A 21,934-nucleotide genomic window follows, 5' to 3' on the forward strand; every position below is an offset into this window, starting at 1 on the left:
GGAGATTGGAAATTCTATACAAGAAACTGGCACATTGTCAAAATTCAATCAAATTTTTACGAAGATGTAGAGACAACAACCTAATACCAAAGGGCTTGAAGTTACGTCCAGCATATTCAAGCAGAAGGTTGAACAACATTCTACATAGAGCCAGCTTGTCCATGATCCGCGAAAGGTTACAATATCATAGATCAAATTTATTTTTTGTTGAACAAGATATTGTAAGTATTGAAGATTTGCTTTTCGATGTGATACCAAATTCTGATTTTGATCAAATTATTTTTAGTTTACATATAGTTTATGAAAATTCATATATTAAACAAAGAGATATACATTTAAATAAATTTAATATTCTATTAGAACAAAACAGTATACACACTTTAGATAACCTAAATAGAAATAATGACATTTTAGCGACAGTTGTCAATCTATCAAATAGACATTTAAGTGCAACGGAGAATTTAATACCGTCAAAGGGTCTAAACTTTGCTGTTACTCAGCCATCAATACCAAAATTAGACAAAATAAGCTCAGTGGAAAAAATATCTCAATGTTTACCAACCCATGAAAAGGAAGAATACAGAGTATTATGTAAGCTTGAATTGGAAAAGTCTACTAAAATTAAACAAAACATAAGCAAAGAGGAACTAAAGTCTATAAGAACTTTAAAAAATGACGACTCCATAATCATCCTACCAGCAGACAAGGGGAATGCAACTCTGATATTGGATAAAATTCAATATGAAAACAAAATTAAAGATCTAATAATAAACGGACCTTACACAAAATTAACAAAGGATCCAACAAAACCTTTGGAAAACAAAATATATAGAACTTTATTCAAGTTTAAAGGTTGTTTACCCAGTTATCAGAGAAGATTAATTACACCTCATTACAGTAAGACCCCTCATTTTTATGGAGTACAAGTTCATAAAACGAATATGCCACTTAGACCCATTTGTAGTACCATGAATTCTCCTTGTAGTGAACTATCTAATTTTTTATTAAATATTTTAAAACCAATTGCAAATAAAAATGACACATTTATAAAAAATACACAACATTTTTTAAATAAATTATCAAATATTGAATTTAATTCAAATAATACTTTAGTAAGTTTTGACATAAATAGTTTATTTACGAATGTGCCATTAGATAAGACTTTAAATATAGTCAAGACAAAATTAGAGAGTGATGATACATTGGCAACTAGAACAAGACTAAATATATCAGCTATAATGGAGTTAATAACAGTATGTACTGATAATACATATTTTCAACTAAATAATGAATTCTATAAACAAAGTTTTGGACTAGCAATGGGCTCTAGTTTATCTCCATTATTAGCCGATATATTTATGGAAGATTTTGAAACAAATATTATTTCTAAACAAAATTTAAAACCCTCAGTATGGTGGAGATATGTAGATGATGTATTCTCAATATGGCCTCATGGATCAGAGTTGTTGGACACATTCCTAAATGATATAAACGATAAAGAAGAGACAATAACATTTACCATGGAAAAGGAATATAATAACACATTACCTTTTCTGGATGTTTTAATCTCTAAGAACGATACTGGATACGAAACTCAGGTGTATAGAAAACCAACACACACCAACAGATATTTAAATTTCAAATCAAATCACAATATTAATATTAAAAAGGGAATCATTAAATCCTTATACGATAGAGCCAAAATTACTTGTTCTAACGAAAATTCGTTCTTGGAGGAGAAACATTTGTTAACATCTGTTTTATTAAAAAATGATTATCCTTTATCGTTTATAAATAAGGAATTTTCAACAATCGATCGAATAGAACAAAACAACTTAGAACGAGATCCTACAGCATATACAAGGGATAATACGAGGAAAATAACAATACCATACATAAAAGGATTATCGGAAAAGCTTAAAAGGATAGGAAATAAATTCAACATTTCAACAACATTCAAAACAACAAACACGTTGAGATCTATTTTGTCCAAAACCAAACCTAACAATGAACAAGAAAGGACAAAGAATTGCATTTATAAAATACCTTGTGAATGAGATCAGTTTTATTTAGGTGAAACATCAAGACCATTAAATGTTAGAATAAGTGAACATCAATCCTATATTAAAAATAGAGAATTTGATAGATCTCAAATATGTAAACATGCATGGGATAATGAACATAGGGTTCAATGGAATGATTCAAATATAGTCCTAAAAGAAACGGATGGTAAAAAGAGAAAAATCAAAGAAGCGGCTCTAATTATGCTAAATGAGACCAATTGTGTCGCGAATTCCTCGGCAGAATGTAGTAGGATCTGGTTACCCATATTGAAAGAGGAAGTTATTAAAAAGAAAATACCAGTATTGGTAAGTCAGTAACATATGGAGAATACATCATTTATATTTTTTAAATAACAAACATATAAAATCGGAATTTGGTATTTATTGAAGGTAAACTAAATGCAAGATCAAATACTTACCATGTCGGGATAGTATTATGAGGTTTTTTTCCTGGTTTTTCCCTCATAATTTACTATGGAATCACTAACAGGAAAATTTTACTGTCATCATGGCATGTATTTGTCTTTTTAAAGACGAATTACATGTTATGATCTTTTCTGACGGATATTCTCAAGTTAAAGTTGATTTCATGTAATCGAATGAACTATCTTATAAGTAAAGTCGTCCCAGGAACGCAACTCAACAATATTGGCAATATCATTTTAAAGTCGTCTACTTTAAAATGTATAATGTATGTCTGAATTGTCAATATAGATGAGTCAGATAAAATTAAATTATTAGAAGAATTTTTTCACTAAGTAACAAAAACAAAATTTGTTTAATTTACTAATGTTTGTATTTTGAGAACGATTTCCGAAGTGGAAATTGAAACGTCAATAAACGTATTTTAACCTTTAATTGTGGCTTATTCCCATTTAAATAGTAATTAATTTAAAATGCCACAAGAAAATAGCTTCAGAACAATAGCAAAAGAAAATATACGGTTGGGAGTAGCATAAAGGGTTGATAAGATGTTTTTCATCTCTTCAAGACTCTTTTCCTAGCTTGAGGATCATAATGATTTCAGCAAATTTCCATATTCTTGGAAAGTATGATAAGCTTAGAATGAGGTTAAATATAACTGTTAGCAAAGTAATGGTCGTGCGAGAAAATCGTTTTAGTACTTGCGCTGAGATTTAATCATAACCTGGGGCCTTTCGTGAATTGAGTTTGCTTATTTCTCTCTTGACTTCTGTAGGAGTAAAACTTTTAATTGGGAGGGACCTTTCATATGCTGCGCTAATTAGTTCTTCCACTTCTTCATCAGGGTCTGCTGACTCTGTTTGAAATACGGTTGTAAGATGTTCAGCGAAGACTTCCGCTTTTTCTTTGTTGGAACAGGCCAATTCGCCATTTGGTTTACGTATGAAAGGGCTAGTTGTGTATGGTTTCTTAAGCTTCTTAGTCGCCTTCCATAACGTCTGATCATTTACTGTAAGGTTTGTAATGTAATGTTCGAGGGGTTCGTTGTTTCCGGCTTTGATGGCTACTCCAAGTTGCCTACGTAGTCTATTAAATATATATGTAGATCTATGTTGTTGCTACATATTTGCCAGATTCTCCTCACACTACGTTTTTCAGCATTGAGTTGGCGAATGTGCAGGGGAATATTTGTGGTATGTGTTGACTTGCGTTCAGTTCGTGGTGTAGATTCTCATGCTGCTTTTTGCAAAAGTGTGGTGAAGTATTCAGCTGCTGTATCTGGTGTATAAGCTGCTGAGTCGAGGAGGTGGTGGGTTGTTTATAACTGTGGTACCAAAGCTCATAATAACCGGTGTATGATCCGATGAGAGATCATAGCTGGATTCTATTCGACAGTTGTTTCTGGACACTTCTTTGCTTATGTAGTAGTCCAGTAGATTTGGAAGTTTTCTGGAATCACTCGGCCAGTACGAAGGGATTCCGTTAGTGTGGCAATCATAGTTGTTGTCGGTCATTGCTTTTAGAAAATTACGACCTTTTGTTATTGTGAGTCTTGAGCCCCAGTGTCTGTGTGTTTCGTATTCCAGTCACCCGCGGCTGCGAATTTACTGCCAAGTAATTGGAAGAAGGCTTTGTATTCATGTGTTTGGATTGCGTGACGCGGTGGGCTATACATTGCAGATATGTTAAAGTGCCATGGCGTTGCATTCACTTGAACGATTGCTGCTTGTATTTTTTCTGCGTATGAGCTGTACCATCGGACTAAGGTATAGAGAGAAATATTGAACGTAGTTAGATCGGTAAAGTGAGTTTCTGAAACAAGCAGAACATCAATTTTTTTCAGATTTAAGAAAGTAATTACTTCCTGCTTATGGTTTAGCATAAGCAGTAAACAGGCCATTTTTACAGGCCAGAGTTTATTTGGTTAACGGCTTGTGTTAGTAAGTTTAATATCATACTATTTTTACTCATGAGTTGAGAGAACATGTTTTTGAACTCGTTTAGGAATGTTGTTGTTCTATATTAGTTTTAGATTCTGAATCATGGTTGGTTTGATGTGCTGTCACGTTTGCATATGTCCTTTGATGCTTTTGTAGAGGGGTGTTCAGCTGATTTTTTTCAGTACACACATATCGGCTGTTGAATGTTGTTCTTTGAGGCTGTTGGTTTCCTCTTTTCTGCATATATCTGTTTTCTACTAGTTCCCTGTCGAGCCCTTATAGTTAGCAGGATGATCTTGTTTGCGTAGTGCACACTTAGCTGGAGCGTTTCTAGGTTTTTTACAATCTTTGTTTGTACAATCATGTTGTTCTCCACATTTGACGCAGTAGTACGGTTTAGTGCAATATGTTTTACTATGGCCATATGCTTGACATCGCATGCATGGGATGATTGAGTTTCTTTTATTTGGTGCCTCGTTTGCTATTTTGGTGTGACATAAGAATTCCAGGTTAAAAATGTTTTTTTGTTACTGTTGGGTTCAAGGTCAACGAAAAATAAATATAAGGATTCCTTTGTTAGTCTGTATCGAATGTTAGTTTTATTGCGAACTTTATGACCGGCTTTTTCTAGTTTCTTGGTTAGGTATATCTGTTGTGGGTATAAAGTGATGGATATGTCTTATTACCGCTCTGTAGGCACTTTATTACTTTATTTGGTAAGTGTAGTGAACGATTTTTTCTTCTCGTAAATGTCTTATCAGTTTACCATATGTATCTATTGTATAATATGTTATAATCTTGACAGTACCGTTTGGCAGAGTTCTGGTATAGTAGGTTTCTTCCTCGACAATTTGTGCAAAGTTATCGACCATATCTTTAAAGGTTTTGACGCCGTATACGAATATTGGAGGTGGTTTTGATATTTTCTGTTGTATTTCTGTTTCAGTTTGTTCAGGACTCTCGGCGTTTGGTAATGCTCTGTATCGATTTTTGTTGGTGATGAGCTTGGAGAATTGGGATCGGTATTTTGTTTCGGAAATTTACGTTTTTTGACTACTTGCCATAAGTTTTTATTGTGGATTTCTTTTAGCTTTGTGTTTGAGGTCTGCCCTACAGTAGATGGGTTGCTTGGATTGTAGTAAATTGATTGGGGTTGTGGTGGAAATTATTGTGGTTGTGGTTGAAGAGCGAATTGATTTTGTGGAATGTTTGATATAGGAGTATTTGTCGGTTGCCAGTATATGTGGTTTGGTGCATGTTCGGATGTGTATTCTAGTGGCGAATATTCTTGGAAAGTTGGGTACATGGTCCTGAATGTTTGTTAATAGTGGACCCGCTGCTTACCTGCAATTTCTGCTAATATTACAATAAACACTGTTTGTTTGTGTTACGTGTGTGTGAATTGTTCATTGTAGAAAACAGAATTTGGTACGCCACTTCCACTCTACTGTTTATTTTAATAACTAGAATTTTGGTGGTCACTTTTTGCTATCGTACTCATCATAATACGAGCTTACAGTATTCAAGTGAACACTATAAATAAAAGTATAAAATAACGTTGTGGGATACGGGACAGGACAGCGAAAATAGCTGCGGGCCTGGATGCATGACGAGACACATGTAAAATTGTGGGGCATGGGACGGGACAAGAGCCTGTCCCTCTATCCCGCTTAAAGCCTAATTTTTAATTTCGATTGTATTTGTAATTAAGTCAGTCATTTATTTTTTTTTTAGAAAATATAAGACCAGTGTGTTTACCACGAGTAAAGAAATCTAACTTTAATTCAGCATCAGCAAAAGTTTCAGGTTGGGGACGTACGTCATTTAGAAGTGGACGTAAGTTTTAGCTATATTTGTTTAATTGAAAATTTTGAATATATAATTTGAAAAAATTATTTTAATAATTAGTTGTATTCCATAATTTTCTTTTTGGTACCTCATCGAAATCTTTCTTCAGATCCTCTTCCTCTATCTTTTCTCCTTTGGAAGGATAAAATGGCGTCATGTAATACGTTTGGCTATTGCTGTCCAATTATATCCCTCGTGTGCATGTTATTTTGCTTCGGTAAATGAGTATGTTTTCCAGTCATGTCTAGTATTTGGTCCAACCATCGTGCCGGAGATCTTGTTTTGGATCTTTTGCCCGCTACGTTGCCTTCAACTGTCATTCGTTCCATGCCTTCTCTTCTTCTAGTTATATGTCCAAAATATTCTAGTATACTTTGGTTGATAATTATGGTGAGTGTAGTGTTTATGTTTAGTCCTTCAAGTTTTGAATTATTTGTGCAATATACGGTCCATAGTATGCGCAACATTCTACGGTACACTTACATTTTAAATGCCATATACTTTTTTTTTATTGTCAACTCTTTTCTGTGATTTATTTCACCGTGAATAAATAGTCTTTTATGCTTTTTGCTTGCGACCTTTTCGAGACTCAACTTCGAGACTGAACCTTCCACGTAGCTCTTTGCCGGTGGATGTTCGCCTAATGTAAAGGACCGCACATTTGCCACGCTATTACACTGATACAAAATGTACTCTGCTGTTTCTTCCTCTAGGTGACAGAATTTGCATAGATCATCATCTGCCAATCCCATCAGCCCCAACTGTCTATTCAGCTAACAGTGCCCTGTTAACCGACCTACTATGGCTTTGGCTATTTTCCTGTCTTTGTTTATTAGGTCTGCTGTAAATTTTAGTGAGTGATAAGAGTAAGTAAGGTTATTTACAATAATTCGAAACAGTCATACTGGTGGAACTCTGTCCGTTAGTTTTGCAACGTTGCCAAAGTTGAAAACATTTCTGCTAACTGAGGACTGATAGGAACTGGATTTTTGAGCGGATAGTTCCTTTCGCGGTCCTCAGAAACAGATATGATGCACGCGGACAGTGATGATATCAGAAGGCAAGAAGAGAAAAGATAGAGGGTCAACTTCACCTTTCCTGCAAACCAAAAAAACTGTCAGAACCGCAATAGAAAACCAAGGGAAGAAGATTCACAGGAGGAGGAGTTATGAGTATGTTCTAGAAGATGATGGGGAAACTGAAATAAATCAGGAATGAAAATGAGCAATGTAGAAAAGAGATGATAGCGCTTAAAAAAACAAAATATAAAGATAAAGCAAGAATTGGAAGAAACAAAAAACAAATAAACCTAGGTTGAAAACAAAGTAGAAAGAATTGAAAAACAGATGAAAAATAACATAGTAATTACGGGTCTACCAATAGTCGCAACAGATGAAACACTCTTAAAAAATAACGTAAAATTATGTATACAAAAGCACCTAAAAGAAGATGTCGAAATAGTCTTACTGAAGGAAAGATCTTCATCAACGATGACTGGACCGACACATGACACATGAAGCAGAAAATTATATATAAGGGCAAAGAATTAAGAGCTGAAAATAAAAGCGTGAAGATAGGGTACAAAAAACTAACTGTGGTTGGCACAAAATGGGAATGGGCTGGAAATGGTACTTTCAAACGAAAAAATTCTAGGAATATGGACTCTAAAAACGGTATATAGTAGTGGAAAAAGAAAAAGACGGCCCGTTATACCGACGGACCCTAGCAACGAACAGGAAAATGAGTTTGAACATAAATAGCAAAACAAAAAACAAGAATACGTACCTAAATATTGCGACATGGAATGTACGAGGAGTATACGAGGAGGGAGCATTAATTAACCTAATAGAAGAACTTAAAAAAATATAAAATACACATCATAGCAATACAAGACACATATTTATACGTATTTATACAATTTATACGTATAAAACGATTCGTAGCAAAATCTGACAGAATGTGTGTAATTAGTATTAAAGGAAAAGAGAACATGATATCGCTGATAAATATACATGCTCCAACAGAAGAAATGGAAGAAGAAATAAAAGATACATTTTATGAAGAATTAGAGTCATTGTCTGAAGAAATACAAAGACAAGATATTAAAATTATTATAGGCGACGCCAATGCAAAGGTCGGAAGAGAAGATATATATAAAAAAATAACAGGGGGTGAAAGTAAACATATGAATACAAACGATAATGACCAAAGATTGATTACATGTGCAATTGAAAACAAGATGAAAATAATGAGTACGCATTTCAGGAGAAAAAAATTATATAAAGGAACGTGGAAAATTCTGGGATCAAATAAAACTAATCAAATAGACCATATCTAAATACAAAAGAAATTCGCCAATAATAACAAATGTAAAAACGTGCAGAGAGGCTGACGTAGACTCACACCATTTTTTGAAGAATTAATATGAGAGAAGCAATAATTAAAAAGCATAAACGGATAAAGAAAGAGCAACGTAAATTTCATTTTGAAAAACTGCGAAAATTTGAGGTAGTGCAGGATTATCAATAGGAAGTACAAGAATCCTACGCCAAACAAGATAACGCTACTGTGAGTAGCTTACAACAAAAGTTCTTGGACAAGAAAAATGAAATAAAAATGAATGAATGTAAAAGATAATCAAGGAGACCTGATAGTGGAGAAAGACCAAATATGTGAAAGTTGGAAAGAATATTTCGAAGATATGCTCAATGACGGAGTGACTACTGAAGAAAATTATAATGTTTCTAAGCCTCAAACAGTAATACAAAGCCCACAAGAGAAGAAATTGAAGAAATGATAAATAAAATATAATAAAACAAAAAATGAAGATATGAAAAATCAAAAAAGCTCCAGGGAGAGCGGCATTGTGATAGAGAACTTAAAATATGGAGGCTTTAATAAACCAACTTGGTGAGTTAATAACAGAAGTATGAGATGCCGAAGAAATGCCTCAGGAATGGAATAAGTCAATTATAATTCCTATATACAAAAAGAGAGATATAACTTAATGCGCAAACTATAGAGGAATATCCTTATTAGAGGTAATATATAAAGTGCTCGCCATACTAATTAAAAAACGATTAGAAATATATGTATAGAAGAATCTAGAAAAATACCAGGGAGGATTTTGGAATAGAAGATCAACAACCGATCAATTTTTTATGATAAAACAAATCCTAATCAATTGCTATGAATACAACATTTCAGTACAAGTATTTTTCATTAATTACAAAGCCACCTACTATACAATGGACAGAAACAAATTAATAGGAACGCTAAATTGATTCCAAGTGCCAGAAAAAATAGTAAGATTGGTAAAAATGACAATTAGACAAACAATTTGTACTGTAAAATGCAACACTATAGTGTCAGAAGAATTAGAAGTGAAAAATGGTGTTCGCCAAGGAGATCCGTTCTCTACATTAGTATTTAATATAGTTCTAGAAAAAATTTTAAGGGTTTTTAAGGAGCACCAATGCTTAGCATATGCTAATCATGTGGTTCTCATTGCAAGAAATTGAGAAGAACTGGCAAATATTGCAAAAAGACTGATTCGGGAAAGCTCTAAAATGGGACTGAAAGTTACTACATATTAATAAATCGGAGTATGTACATGGAAATCTCGAGCAAAAAAGGTATAAACACCAGGGGATAATTTAAAGTGGAGGTGGAGGATGGATCAGTTGTAGAATTCGAGAAGGTGGATGAATATATGTACTTAGGTACTCTTATTGATCAAACATGTAAGGAAGAAACTGAAATCAACCTGAAACTGACCAAGAGTAACAGGTGTGCTGGAGCCATGAGCGAAATAATTAACGCCAAAGATATATCTCGTAATACAAAAATAAGAGTATACAAAACTATAAGTAGATCCACAATGCTATACGCTGCCAAAACATGGACTATGAACAAAACCATACAGAACAGATTGGAAGCATGGAAAAGAAAGATACTTCGCAGAATGTTTGGTGGAAAAGTAGTACAGGGAGAATGGAGAAGACGAACTAATGCAGAAGTGTACCATTTGTATGCTAACCCTACAATAACGTGGTGAAAAAACGTAGACTAGAATGGCTCGGACATCTAGAAAGAATGCAAGGTGATAGACTAGTCAAGAATATTACTTGGAGGGTAACTGAGGACAAAAAAAAGAGAGGGAGACCAAGAAAGAAATGGAGAGATATAGTGATGGAAGATGTCAGAGAGATGAGAATCAGAGATTGGAAGCTGATAGCTAAGAACAGAAAACGATGGAAATTATCCATCTAGCAATGAGCTTAAAAGGCCTGTTAATGCTATACATACGTACAATGCTACTTGCCAATCTTTGAGTGTATGTTGTTGTGTACATATCCTAATAAACCATATTTTGGGATGTTATTTCTCCTGTGATCCAATACTTTTTACTTTTCTTTGGTATCATTATTTACTCGTTTTGTAAATTTCTTTTCCCTGTCACGTTCACCTGTAAATCTTGAAAGTATTATTTTCATTTATTTATTTGTTCATTTTCAATATTTCTCCAATTAAAATTTTCCAATTCAATTCAATTTTCCAATTATTTTTGCACGGTATAAAGCATTACATTTGTCGTTTATATTTCTTTAATTTTACTTATTCCTTATTTCTTTCGTCCACCAAGTTGCTTGATTTCTTTTCGCTGTGTGTTTCCAGTCCCATGCAGCTCTCGGTCTCTTAGTATCCTACTAAGCCAATCAAGTTCTTATTCTTAGACTCTTTCATATGGAATCGTTTTTGCAGGTGTGTCATATACCTCTTTATCTTTATGGGTTTGTATTTCTATCTCTTCTACGAAGTATTTTAACTTCTATTGTATTATATGTAAATAAATTAAAGAAAACCTAATATTTCATATTTTCTTTTAGAACAAAGTAATATATTACAATTCGCTACACTGAAAGTTGTTAACAAGAGTGAATGTCAAAACATTTATAACAATCTCGCGATTGTTGACGACACAAGAATATGCGCAGGAGGAAGTGCAGAACAAAATGACTCCAACGCTTGCAAAGGGGACAGCGGCGGACCTTTGCAAGTTCAAGAGACTGTACCAGGTCATGGACTAAGGTTAGTATATTATCTAAATAATTTACAAAAATGACTTTTATAAAATTTTTATTTTTTGTATTATTTTTATCAGATTTTACTCGGACATTTGACAGTTACCGGGATCGTATTTCGCTGTCCCGGTGGAACATTAACGTAACTGCAAATTTATCAGAAATGAGTTTATGTCGTCATTGGGTCCAAACTTGGTTACTCAATTCGTCAGATCATTATCAGACGTGTTGTTCAGCTTTTAACCACCAGGGAGCAGATGCGTCATATTTAAAAAATCAGCCGATCTCGGAGAAATAATGAAAGAATGTATAGTTGGGCTTCGATAGGTCGAGTATGTGCTTGTACCTACGGTGCTACATTGACGCAATTGTATTTTATGTTATTGTTGCTCTAAGGTTTTTCACAAATACGCGGAAACATTGACGTAACTGCATTCTGTGTCATTTTTCATCTAGATTTCTCCTTATTGTGAGGCAACATTGACATAAGTGCATTTTAGGTAAGTAACATATACACCAAGATCCCCAAACACCAACACTTGGTAATGGTCTGTTACTCAAGAAGGGAAAAAAAGACAAAGGAATGTGGATAATTGGTTAAAAGAAAAGAAAAAAACTTAAGAATTCTAGACAGGGGTATACTTCTAGAACAGGAAAACCTGTAGCTGCTAAAAAAATGGGACCTATGTGTACCGACAAATGCCGTTTGAAATGTCCAAATAGGGTATCTGAAAAGCTGAGAAAGACACAGTTTAAAAAGCATTGGGCATTAGGGCCCTCTCAAAGACAGCGAGATATTTTGGCTTCTTGTATTCAGCCACTTAAGTTGAGCTACCCGTATTTCTACATCAAAAACCACTTCCAGAAATACAAATTGTGCATTATCATTACAGGCAAGAAAAACAAGAACGGTTATGTAAAACGTTTCTCATTAATACTTTTAAAATAACTGAAAAAGCTATTCGCTCTATAATTAAAGCAGTTTCAAGTGAAAAAACTACTATTATACCAGAAGATAAACGTGGGAAGCACGACAGTCACAAGAAAATAATTGACAACATTTTGGATTCTGTTCGTCTTCTTCTTCTTCTTCACGTGACGTATCAAAATTATCCGACGTTGGCGATCACCATTGAATATGGAATAATTCTGTTCGTAGCCATACAAATTCAATTCCACGAATTGAAAGTCACTCTCTTCGAAGTGATTCTTCGAGTCAATAGATAGACGGTGGTTTAATTATTGCGGAACTTCACAGGAACTATATAAAGGAGCGGAAAGAAGCAAAAGAAAAAGAGTCAGATCGTAGATTGGATTGTTATTTTTGTATTTTCAATAGCGAATTTAATATAGTGTTTTTTATTCCGAAGAAAGATGTTTGTGACCAATGGGAATTTTTAAAAAATGTCGGGACAGAAGAAAAAGAAAATATGCAAACAACCATTGAAAGTCATTTAGGGGAAAAGGATATAAGTCATAAAGAAAAAACTAACGATAAACTGAAAACAAAAAATTCTGATAACAATATATATCTGGCTACTTATGATTTACAAGCAGTGTTACCTGTACCAATAGGACAAAGTTCTGCATTTTTTTACAAATCTCGCTTAAACTGTTATAACTTTACAGTAGTAGAAGTAAAGGCGAAAAAAGACCAAGTCTCCGAAACAGTTAGCACTTGTGAAATTAATAAAGTTAGCTGTTACTTTTGGAATGAAGTGATGAGGAATAGAGGGGCAATAGAAATCGGATCTTTCGTTTATTACTATCTAAAGAATTGTCAATAACCAGCCCAGGAGTTGATGTGATTTTTTATTCCGATAACTGTGGAGGCCAACAAAAAAATAAATTTCTAATAGCCATGTACCTGTTTGCTGTCAATACTTTGGACATCAATTCTATTACTCACAAGTACCTTGTTCGCGGTCACACCTAAAATGAAGGTGATCCAGTCCACAGCATAATAGAAAAAGCAGTGAAGAGGGCCACCAAATCAGGGCCCATATACATTCCCGAGCAATACGTTGAATTAATAAGGAATGCTTAAAAAGTAGGAGCTTCTTTAACCGTTAAAGAAATGGATTTCACTGAGTTTTACGATGTAAAAGCACTGTAGAATGAAATGGGACTAGATTTCACCAAAGACGAAAAAGGCCGGCCGTGACCTCAAAATAACTGAAGCAATGCTACTTCAAAGCTTAAAAGGGAAATATTACTTCCTGTATAAAAAAGTTATAAACAATTAACGTGGACGAAAGTTGATGTTTGCCAAAAAAGAAGGGGTCGGAGTTAGTCGGAATTGTTTTTATATAAATGCCAGTTATGTAGGGCTTTTTCTTCAAAAATTCCTTTAGGTGATAAACTAAAAGATTTAAAACAGTTACTTTCAAAACATATAATTTCTGGATTTTGTAAAGCCTTTTACGATTAAATTTTTCGTTGATACTTTTTTTGCAATTTTAAGTTCCTTTTTATTAAAATTGTTTGCTTTTACTACAATTTTCGATTTGTTTAATAAACTTTTTTAATGCCATTTTGTGCTTATTTCAATTCCACCTTTCAAAACTAGCTAGGTAACCAAAAATTTTACAAAATGAGTATGTCTGTGGAAATTTTATCTTTAAAACTAAATTCTAAATTTTTCTTTCTAAAATTAAATTCTACATCCTTAAATTTCATCCCTAAATTTGATCTCCAATTGCAATTACGTCATTGTTGCCTCAGTTATTTTGTGGCAACAATGACGTAATTGCAATTGGGGATCAAATTTAGGGATGAAAAATTAGGAATTCATTTCGAATGAGTAATAGAGTATATCACGGTGGCTAAGTATAACTGCAATACTAATCCAGTAACTTCATTATGCTTCATTGCATGAGGTGTTAAGTAAATTATTTTATATTTTTGGTTCTCCTGAAAAGTTACACTTTTGTAGTTGCATCATTGTTCCACCGGGACAGCGATTTGCTAAATGTGCACTTGTTAGAAAATTATAATGGTATTTCATTGCAATTTCGATTTAATAAAAACTTTAAATTGGTTTATTAAAAAATCAATAACATTGATCTCAATTTTAATTAAACTGAGAAATTCATTATCAATTCATTAAAATTAATGAAACACCATAGTTGATTAGTAAAATTTAAATAAATATACAAATTAAAGTTCATGTCTATATTTTTTTAAAAGTCAGTAAACGCTACCAAAAAGAGACACGCGCAATACTTCGCCGTGACTATGATAAAAAATATCATGTTTAGGAGGTGGGCAAATAACCCAATCATCATGAGTATTTCAATTCTTTGCTTTACACTCAAATTAGTTTCTACTTAAAATTAATTCTAAGCAATAATACAGAACATTCACGAATTAATACAATTATTATTGTACTACTTATGTTTTTTTTTATTTATTTACGCTGTAACCACCAGGGTTATTAGCGACCTAAATATATAATACAGGTAAAGTTAGAAAAAATTACAATAATTGATACAGTCCTGAGTCTTTAAGATAACTTATTGTGTTTTTAATGTTCATGTTTTTTCCTAGGGTCTCCTTTATATTATTTGGTATAGTGTGCTTCTTTCTTGCTGCTTCATATGTTTTGCACTGAGTTAGTATATGGTTCACGGAGAGTGTTACTTGACAATTTTCACACATTGGCGGCACAGTTCGTGTAAAGAGGTGTTTATGTGTAAAGTTACTGTGTCCTAGTCGCAAACGTGTTATTCTCACTTGGTCCTGTCGATTCGCTGTGGGTTGGAGCCACGGTTTCACTAATTGTTTGATTTACTTGAGTTTATTTTGTGATGCACTCCACTTATTTTGCCATGCACTTAACACATGTTTTATTTCTGACTTAAAGTCATCTGAAGAAACCTCATTAATAAGAATGGAGTCCTGGCTGAAGGATGCTAAGCGTGCTAGTTCATCTGCTTCTTTATTTCCTTGTATACCTGAATGTGATGGAACAAACATGAAGTCAACAGTGAACTTATTATTATTTAGAATCTCTATTTTTGATTTGATATGTGAGGCAATTGGATTATTAGTATATAAACGTTTGATAGTGTGAAGTAGTGAATCGGTTATTATGACAGACGGGAACTGTTTCGACTCTTTTATGTGGATAAGTGCTTGTAATATTGCAAACAACTCCGCAGTATATGACGAAGTAATGGGCTTGAATTTAAATTTTAAGGATGTATTGGGTGTAAGGATGGCTGCACCAACACCGTCTGAAGATTTGGATGCGTCAGTGTATATCTTATAGTGATTTTTATAAGTTTCCATTTCTGTTAAGAATGATTGTTTGATCAGGTCTGTTATAGTCTCACGTTTTTTATATATACTAAGGTTAGTGTTAATCTTGGGAATTGGTATTAACCAAGGTGGAAAAGTTAGGAAATTTGTTGGGAGAATTTCAGGAAATTTAAGATGTAGGTCATGAAGGTTTTTTCTAACTCTTTCGTAAAATGGTGGATCTAGTCTTGTTGTAGAGAAAGTGTTTTGAAATCGATCTCTGAACTTATTGGTATAAGTAGGGTGTTCTTTATTACTAGCTATTTTAGAAGCATATAAGAGAGAAAGGTATTTGCATCGTAAACTTAGTGGTGGTTCTCCTGTTAAACATTGTAAACTTATAACTGGTGTCGTTCGAAACGCACCTGTAGCTATTCGTAGAGCTGTGTTTTGAACAGTTTCTAATGTTTTCAATACTGATATTTTACTTGATGAATAAACTATCGCACCATAGTCGAGTTTGGATCTGATTAAAGATTTATATACATGTAATAGTGTATTTTGATCTGCTCCCCAGTTTTTGCTGGAAATAGTTTTCATAAAATTTAGTCCTGCTCGGCATAATTTTTTAAGTTCTTCTGTATGTTTTTTCCAGGTGAGCTTTTGATCGAAAACCATACCTAAAAATCTGATATTACTTGTGAAACTAAGGGTTTGATTATATAGCTTTAGATGTGGAGTTAGAGTGTTATTTTTTCGTGTGAATAAAATACATTTAGTTTTTGTTGGTGAAAATTGTAATCCGATAGTCCTAGACCATGATTCTAACTGATTAATTGTTTGTTATAAATGTTTTTGAATAGATGTAGAGTTTTTTCCTTTGGCAAATAAAACTAAGTCATCAGCGTATAATCTTCCTTTAACGGTGAGCATTGTTGAAGTATGTCGTTTATGGCTATTAGAAAAAGAGGTTGAGCTTATAACTGATCCTTGTGGTACTCCGTTCTTTTGAACTTTTTTATCTGAGTTAACGTTGTCTGATCGAACTATGAAGCTGCGAGAATGAAGAAAATTGGAAATAAATTTTAACATATTGCCTCTGATATTCCAATTATGCAATTTTAATATGATATTGTATCGCCAGACAGTATCATAGGCTTTATTAATATCAAAAAAAACTGCGATACAATTTTGCTTATTTGCAAATGCTTCATGTATTCCTGACTCTAAGTCTATTAGGTTATATATAGTGGATCTATTTTGCCTAAATCCGCTTTGTTGTGGAATAAGGAGTTTTTGTTGTTAAGTAGATTCAGATTTTGGGATGTTATAATATCTTCTATAATTCGTCCTTTTGGGTTGAGTTTTATGGAATCCCACATCGGATTGTGGCAGTTAATTTGTTCCAAAACAGCTGTTAAATCTTCTTGGGATATGGTTTGATTTGGTGGGATATACATATTACATATATAAATCTTTTGAGGTATATTTATTGCAATAGTTATTAATTCAATGTTATTTGAAGTCACTGGTGTGCTCATGAATTTTTCATCCACGTAAATTGCTACTCCTCCACTGGCAATGTTTTGGTTTAATCTGTTATTATAAAAACATGAATAATTACGAAAGTTATATACATGGTTTGAATTTTTGAAATTTGTTTCCTGTAGACAGATAATAGATGGGTGTGTTTCAGAGATAATATATATTAGTTTTTCAAAATGGGTGTAAAACCCATTTAAGTTCCATTGAAGCAGAGAAGTGAATGTAATTATTCTTTAAAGGAATTATTTATCGATGAGTCGGAATCTTCTTTCGACAATGAAGTATTCACTGCAGAGAGAAAACCTATGTGTTTGCCAAGTTTTCGTATTAATTTGGTGCTTTTGGTTTTCATTTTTCTGTCGATGTAGTGTGGATGTAATTCCGATAGAATCTTTATAAGTGCATGAGAGTCTTCTGAGTACAATTTTGTTACGCTGATTATGTCTTTTGATCCTTGTATATTTTCGAATAGATCCACTACTTGATCGAAGCTTAACAATTGCTTTTCCCTTTCTACATATTCTCTAACTGGTTCCAATAATGTTTGGAGATTTAGTATATCATTTCTTAAGTTTTTGTGAGGGTGGCGTGATTGCATCTTCTAGGGTTCTTTTCCGGTTGCTTTGTTCGAAGTTACTTGGGGTTCGTAAGAATTCAAATGTGTATTTTTATTTATGTACGTGTTACGATTGTAGTGTTAACTGAATAAGTGGTCAAATGTATAGATGTATTTTGTAGTGAGCACTGTTGGGTTTGGTTTATTGATAAATTTGGGATTGCTACTGTTTGTAATGTGGTTTGAGAAGACGTAGTAAGTGTGGAGGGAGTGGTATTTGAGATTGCGGGAGTATTTTGTAAATTATCTTGTTGAGTATGATTTATTGATGAATTTTGTCTTATTTCTGTTTGCATTGCACTATCATTGTGAGGATGGTTAGAAGGTGAAATATTTGGACAATTAGCTGCCTGGTGTCCAGTTAATTTGCATTTGAAACAATTTTCGTTTTGAGCTATAAATATGCGGTATGATGTTTGTTCCAACTCGATAATAAAAGTTTCAGGTAGTACAAAGTTGTCTGGAAAAGGTGAAACGAAAATTTGTCTTTGGAAGCTTAGAATATGACTAAAGGCGGGATTGGTTGCTCCTATCCGTAGATATGATATGTCTGAGAGAGGATTTAAACCTAGTTTTATTAATTCGTCCATTATTATGTTAGAAGGTATGCTTGGACATACATTGGACAGAATTAAGCGGACTGATGGAGTTATTAATCTTCTCGCTTCTAGTATATTTCCATTTACTATTATCTTCTTTGTTTCTGCTATGAATTTATCTACTAGGTTTTTGGATGATAGATATATGCATATTCTACCGTTTGATATACGGGATGCGAAAATTATCTTTTCGGTTCTATATGCTGACTCAATCCTTCAAGATAGTCATTAATTGTACAATTCCCTAGAGTGTTAAATAAAATAGCTTGATCTCTGCTTGGGATTACTATACTACGTGGTTGACTAACTTCTTTTAAGTATGATGCATTTTGTGGTAGCTGATTGGAAGATGACATCTTTTAAATGGATTTTAAAATCCGACTAAAACCGGTGCTGTTTTACAGCTTTCGTTGTGATACCAGTTCATGTAAATTGGATAATACTTATAACTAATTGCAGTTGTTTACTTAAATATATAAATCCAAATAGATGAAAAAAGTATATTTTATCTACTCACGATTCCAATATTCAGTATATAAATCACTTTCACTTTTATACTTAATTACTTTTCTCACTAAGTTATTAAACCACTATAAAATTAACTTCTTTGCAAGCTATTTTAGATTAGACTCGAACAGGATTTTGATTTTAATATTATTCACTATTTACATGTTTAGAACTGAAGAAATAATCATTTAAATATTTAAATTTTTAAGAGAAACTTTGAAATGCGTCTAAACACTTTGACAGTTTTTTGACGATTTTTTCTACTTATGTTTTTGAACGATACTAAAAATAATTACAGTATACCAAAAACTAGAAGTAGGCTACTTTTTTGCAATTGATAATAAATAATTTATTTTCTAAGCGCATATCTTTCATATATATCCATTAGACCCGAGTACTATACTTTTTTGAAATCAGCTTATTTTTATCGATCTAAAAATGTCTAGATGGCAGATCTATTCTAATCGAAGACCATGTTGGTTTTGATTTCAACATTTAAAAAAAGATTCAATAGGAATTCAAAGCTCTCCATGCGAAAACGAAATTTTGTAGAAAGACCTGCTTTACCATGCTCAAGCGATGCCGAAAATTTGCCGATGAAGGCAGCTTGAAGCTGAGCAAAAATGTGGAAATAACCTTTATTTTGTATCTTATTAAGCTTTTTTATTAATAAACTTTTTATTAATAAAATTTTTATTAATAAACTTTTCTCAGCTTTCTTACAATTAAAATTTGTTTATTTTGTGTTTATATAATTTGTTTTAGGTATGTACAACATGGAATTCTAAGTTACCGTGTCCCAAGATGTGATTTTCCTACGCTGTTTACAAAAGTAGATCACTATATGAACTGGATACTGGATAATATGAGACCAGACGACTCATAATTCCAATTCCTAAATTTGAGTTTAGTGTGGTTTTCAGAAAGCTTTTTAGAATTGAAGATGCCAGTGGATGAAGGCGCTATGTTACAAAATAAAGATTTTGAGAAAATTAAGGTTAAAGTTTTTCATTGTAAATTTTTCTCAAATGTACTTTTATTGTATAAAAACTTCTCTTTGTCGTTACTACTATATGGAATATGTTATTGACAGAAAAATATCAACACACAAATTATGTCTTAACAAAATTTGAAAAAAAAAACTGTACATAACACCTTCATCCACTGTAAAATTATAGAAAAAGTAAAACAAGAACTACTGTTTTATGGAAGGATCATGTATTAAAGAAAAACTTATTTAACCGTTTAACAAGATAATATTGCTTAATACAAGGTTAAGCAGTTTACTGACACATTATTTGTTTTCCAAGTTTGGTTCATACAAATATCGATATTGTAGTTTTACAAACTTAAGCTGTAATTGGAGATTTTTTCTTTTTTCTTCAGAGATAGTTCCATAATTATCTCGAATTCTTTCTGTTGTTCTATTCGTATTTTGCAGAATATTTACTTTTATAAAAGGAGCTGTTTTTTTGTTCTTCGGTGTACAATAAATTCCACTCCATCTATGTGTTGGCTTTCTTTGCAGCTGTAATATATGGAATAGGTTCTCTTGTCAAGAGTGCCAGTTGCCGTCCACCACATTTCCTGCAGTAGTAGCACATCTACTTTGTACGTGTTCACTATGTCTAGTAAAGATGTGAGTGCTCCAGTTCGGTACAAGGTTCGGGTACTCCATGTTCCTAATCTTAATTCCATTTTTCGTTTTCGTTTGCAAAGTCGTAGTCGTGAGTTCCGTCCAGCTAATAGTTCCTGAGATTCGGTAACATATGTTTTTTTACAGGAAGAGGTTGTCAGCCTCTAGCCCAACCCCCAACCTGGAGGTCCAGAGTTTCTTCTGTTAGGGTTGCCACACCTTAGTCTGTTTTGGTTCGCGGTTAGTATTTTAATTTACCAACTACCCACCGGTCCTATGACCGGTTAGAACGTTCCACTATAGCCCACCTGGGGATGCGTCCGATAGGAGACAGACAACCTCCCAAGAAAAAAAGCCTACAGAAAAAGAATGTGATTGTGATGTGAAAATTTAACAAAACTAACTCTTAAAAAAGTTGAATGTAGTTGAATGAAAAAGTCAAATAACGGGCTGCTCCAGGGAGACCCTCTCTCCTGTATACTGTTCAATCTGGCTCTAGAAAAAGTAATACATCATCATCATCACCATCATCAGCCCATAGTCGTCCACTGCTGAACATAGGCCTCCTGGAAAAACCTCCATTTAGATTTATCTTGCGCTGCTGCAATCCACTTGGTACAAATCCTCTTTATGTCGTCAGTCCATCTTGTGGGTGGTCTTCCCGGGTTTCGTCTATCCGCTCTCGGTCTCCACTACAAGATTTTTTTGGTCCACATATTATCCTTCATTCTAGCGACGTGTCCTGCCCACCTCCATTTAATTTTGGCTATGTATTTTATAATGTCTTCTACACCACTTTTTCTACGGATTTCTTCGTTTTTTACCCTATCTCGCAACGTTATGCCTAACAATGATCTTTCCATTCTACGTTGCGTCACTTGTAGTTTTCGTGTAGATGTCCTTGTTAGGGTAAGTGTCTCTGCACCATATGTAAGGACAGGCAGGACGCACTGATTAAGGGCTCTTCTTTTTAAGCTGATAGGTATATCATCTTTAAAAATATCACGCAGTCTTCCATATACTGCCCATCCCAGTGTTATTTTTCTTAGCAGCTCAGCAGTTTGATTATCCCTGCTAATTTTTACCGTATGTCTAAGGTATATGTAGCTGTCAACAATTTCAATTTCGACGTCTTCTACCCTTAAAGAATGGCTCGGAACTAAATTAGTCATCATTTTTGTCTTTTGGTAGTTAATATTTAGACCTACTTTACGTGCTGCATCGCTGAGTTTATTCAACATATCACTGGCAGCCTTAAGGTCATCTGAAATCACAACAGTATCATCTGCGAATCGTAGATGACTAAGTATCTCACCTCCAATATTTATTCCTTTACTTTTCCATTCCAGTGACTTCAAAGCATGATCAAGTAATGACCAACTTAGGCGACATAGTATCTCCCTGTCGAATACCTCTCCTAATATGTATCTT

General features: G+C 33.5%; 2 protein-coding genes across 2 annotated transcripts in view; both read left to right on the forward strand.

Moving 5' to 3' along the window:
* LOC140443148 (phenoloxidase-activating factor 1-like) overlaps positions 1–6,258 on the forward strand; it is a 38,252-nt gene extending 31,994 nt beyond the window's left edge. The window contains exon 6 of the mRNA XM_072534241.1: positions 6,161–6,258. The gene's annotated coding sequence lies outside the window, so the exon portion shown is untranslated. The remainder of the gene's footprint in view (positions 1–6,160) is intronic.
* Positions 6,259–9,159: 2,901 nt separating this feature from the next.
* LOC140444230 (plasma kallikrein-like) lies at positions 9,160–19,753 on the forward strand. Its single transcript, XM_072535978.1, has 3 exons — positions 9,160–9,184; positions 11,164–11,365; positions 19,633–19,753. The coding sequence occupies exons 1-3, from the start codon at positions 9,160–9,162 to the stop codon at positions 19,751–19,753; spliced, it is 348 nt and encodes a 115-aa protein (XP_072392079.1).
* Positions 19,754–21,934: the final 2,181 nt, after the last annotated feature.

The sequence above is a fragment of the Diabrotica undecimpunctata genome, chromosome 6, assembly GCF_040954645.1.
Source record: "Diabrotica undecimpunctata isolate CICGRU chromosome 6, icDiaUnde3, whole genome shotgun sequence".
NCBI lineage: Eukaryota > Metazoa > Arthropoda > Insecta > Coleoptera > Chrysomelidae > Diabrotica > Diabrotica undecimpunctata.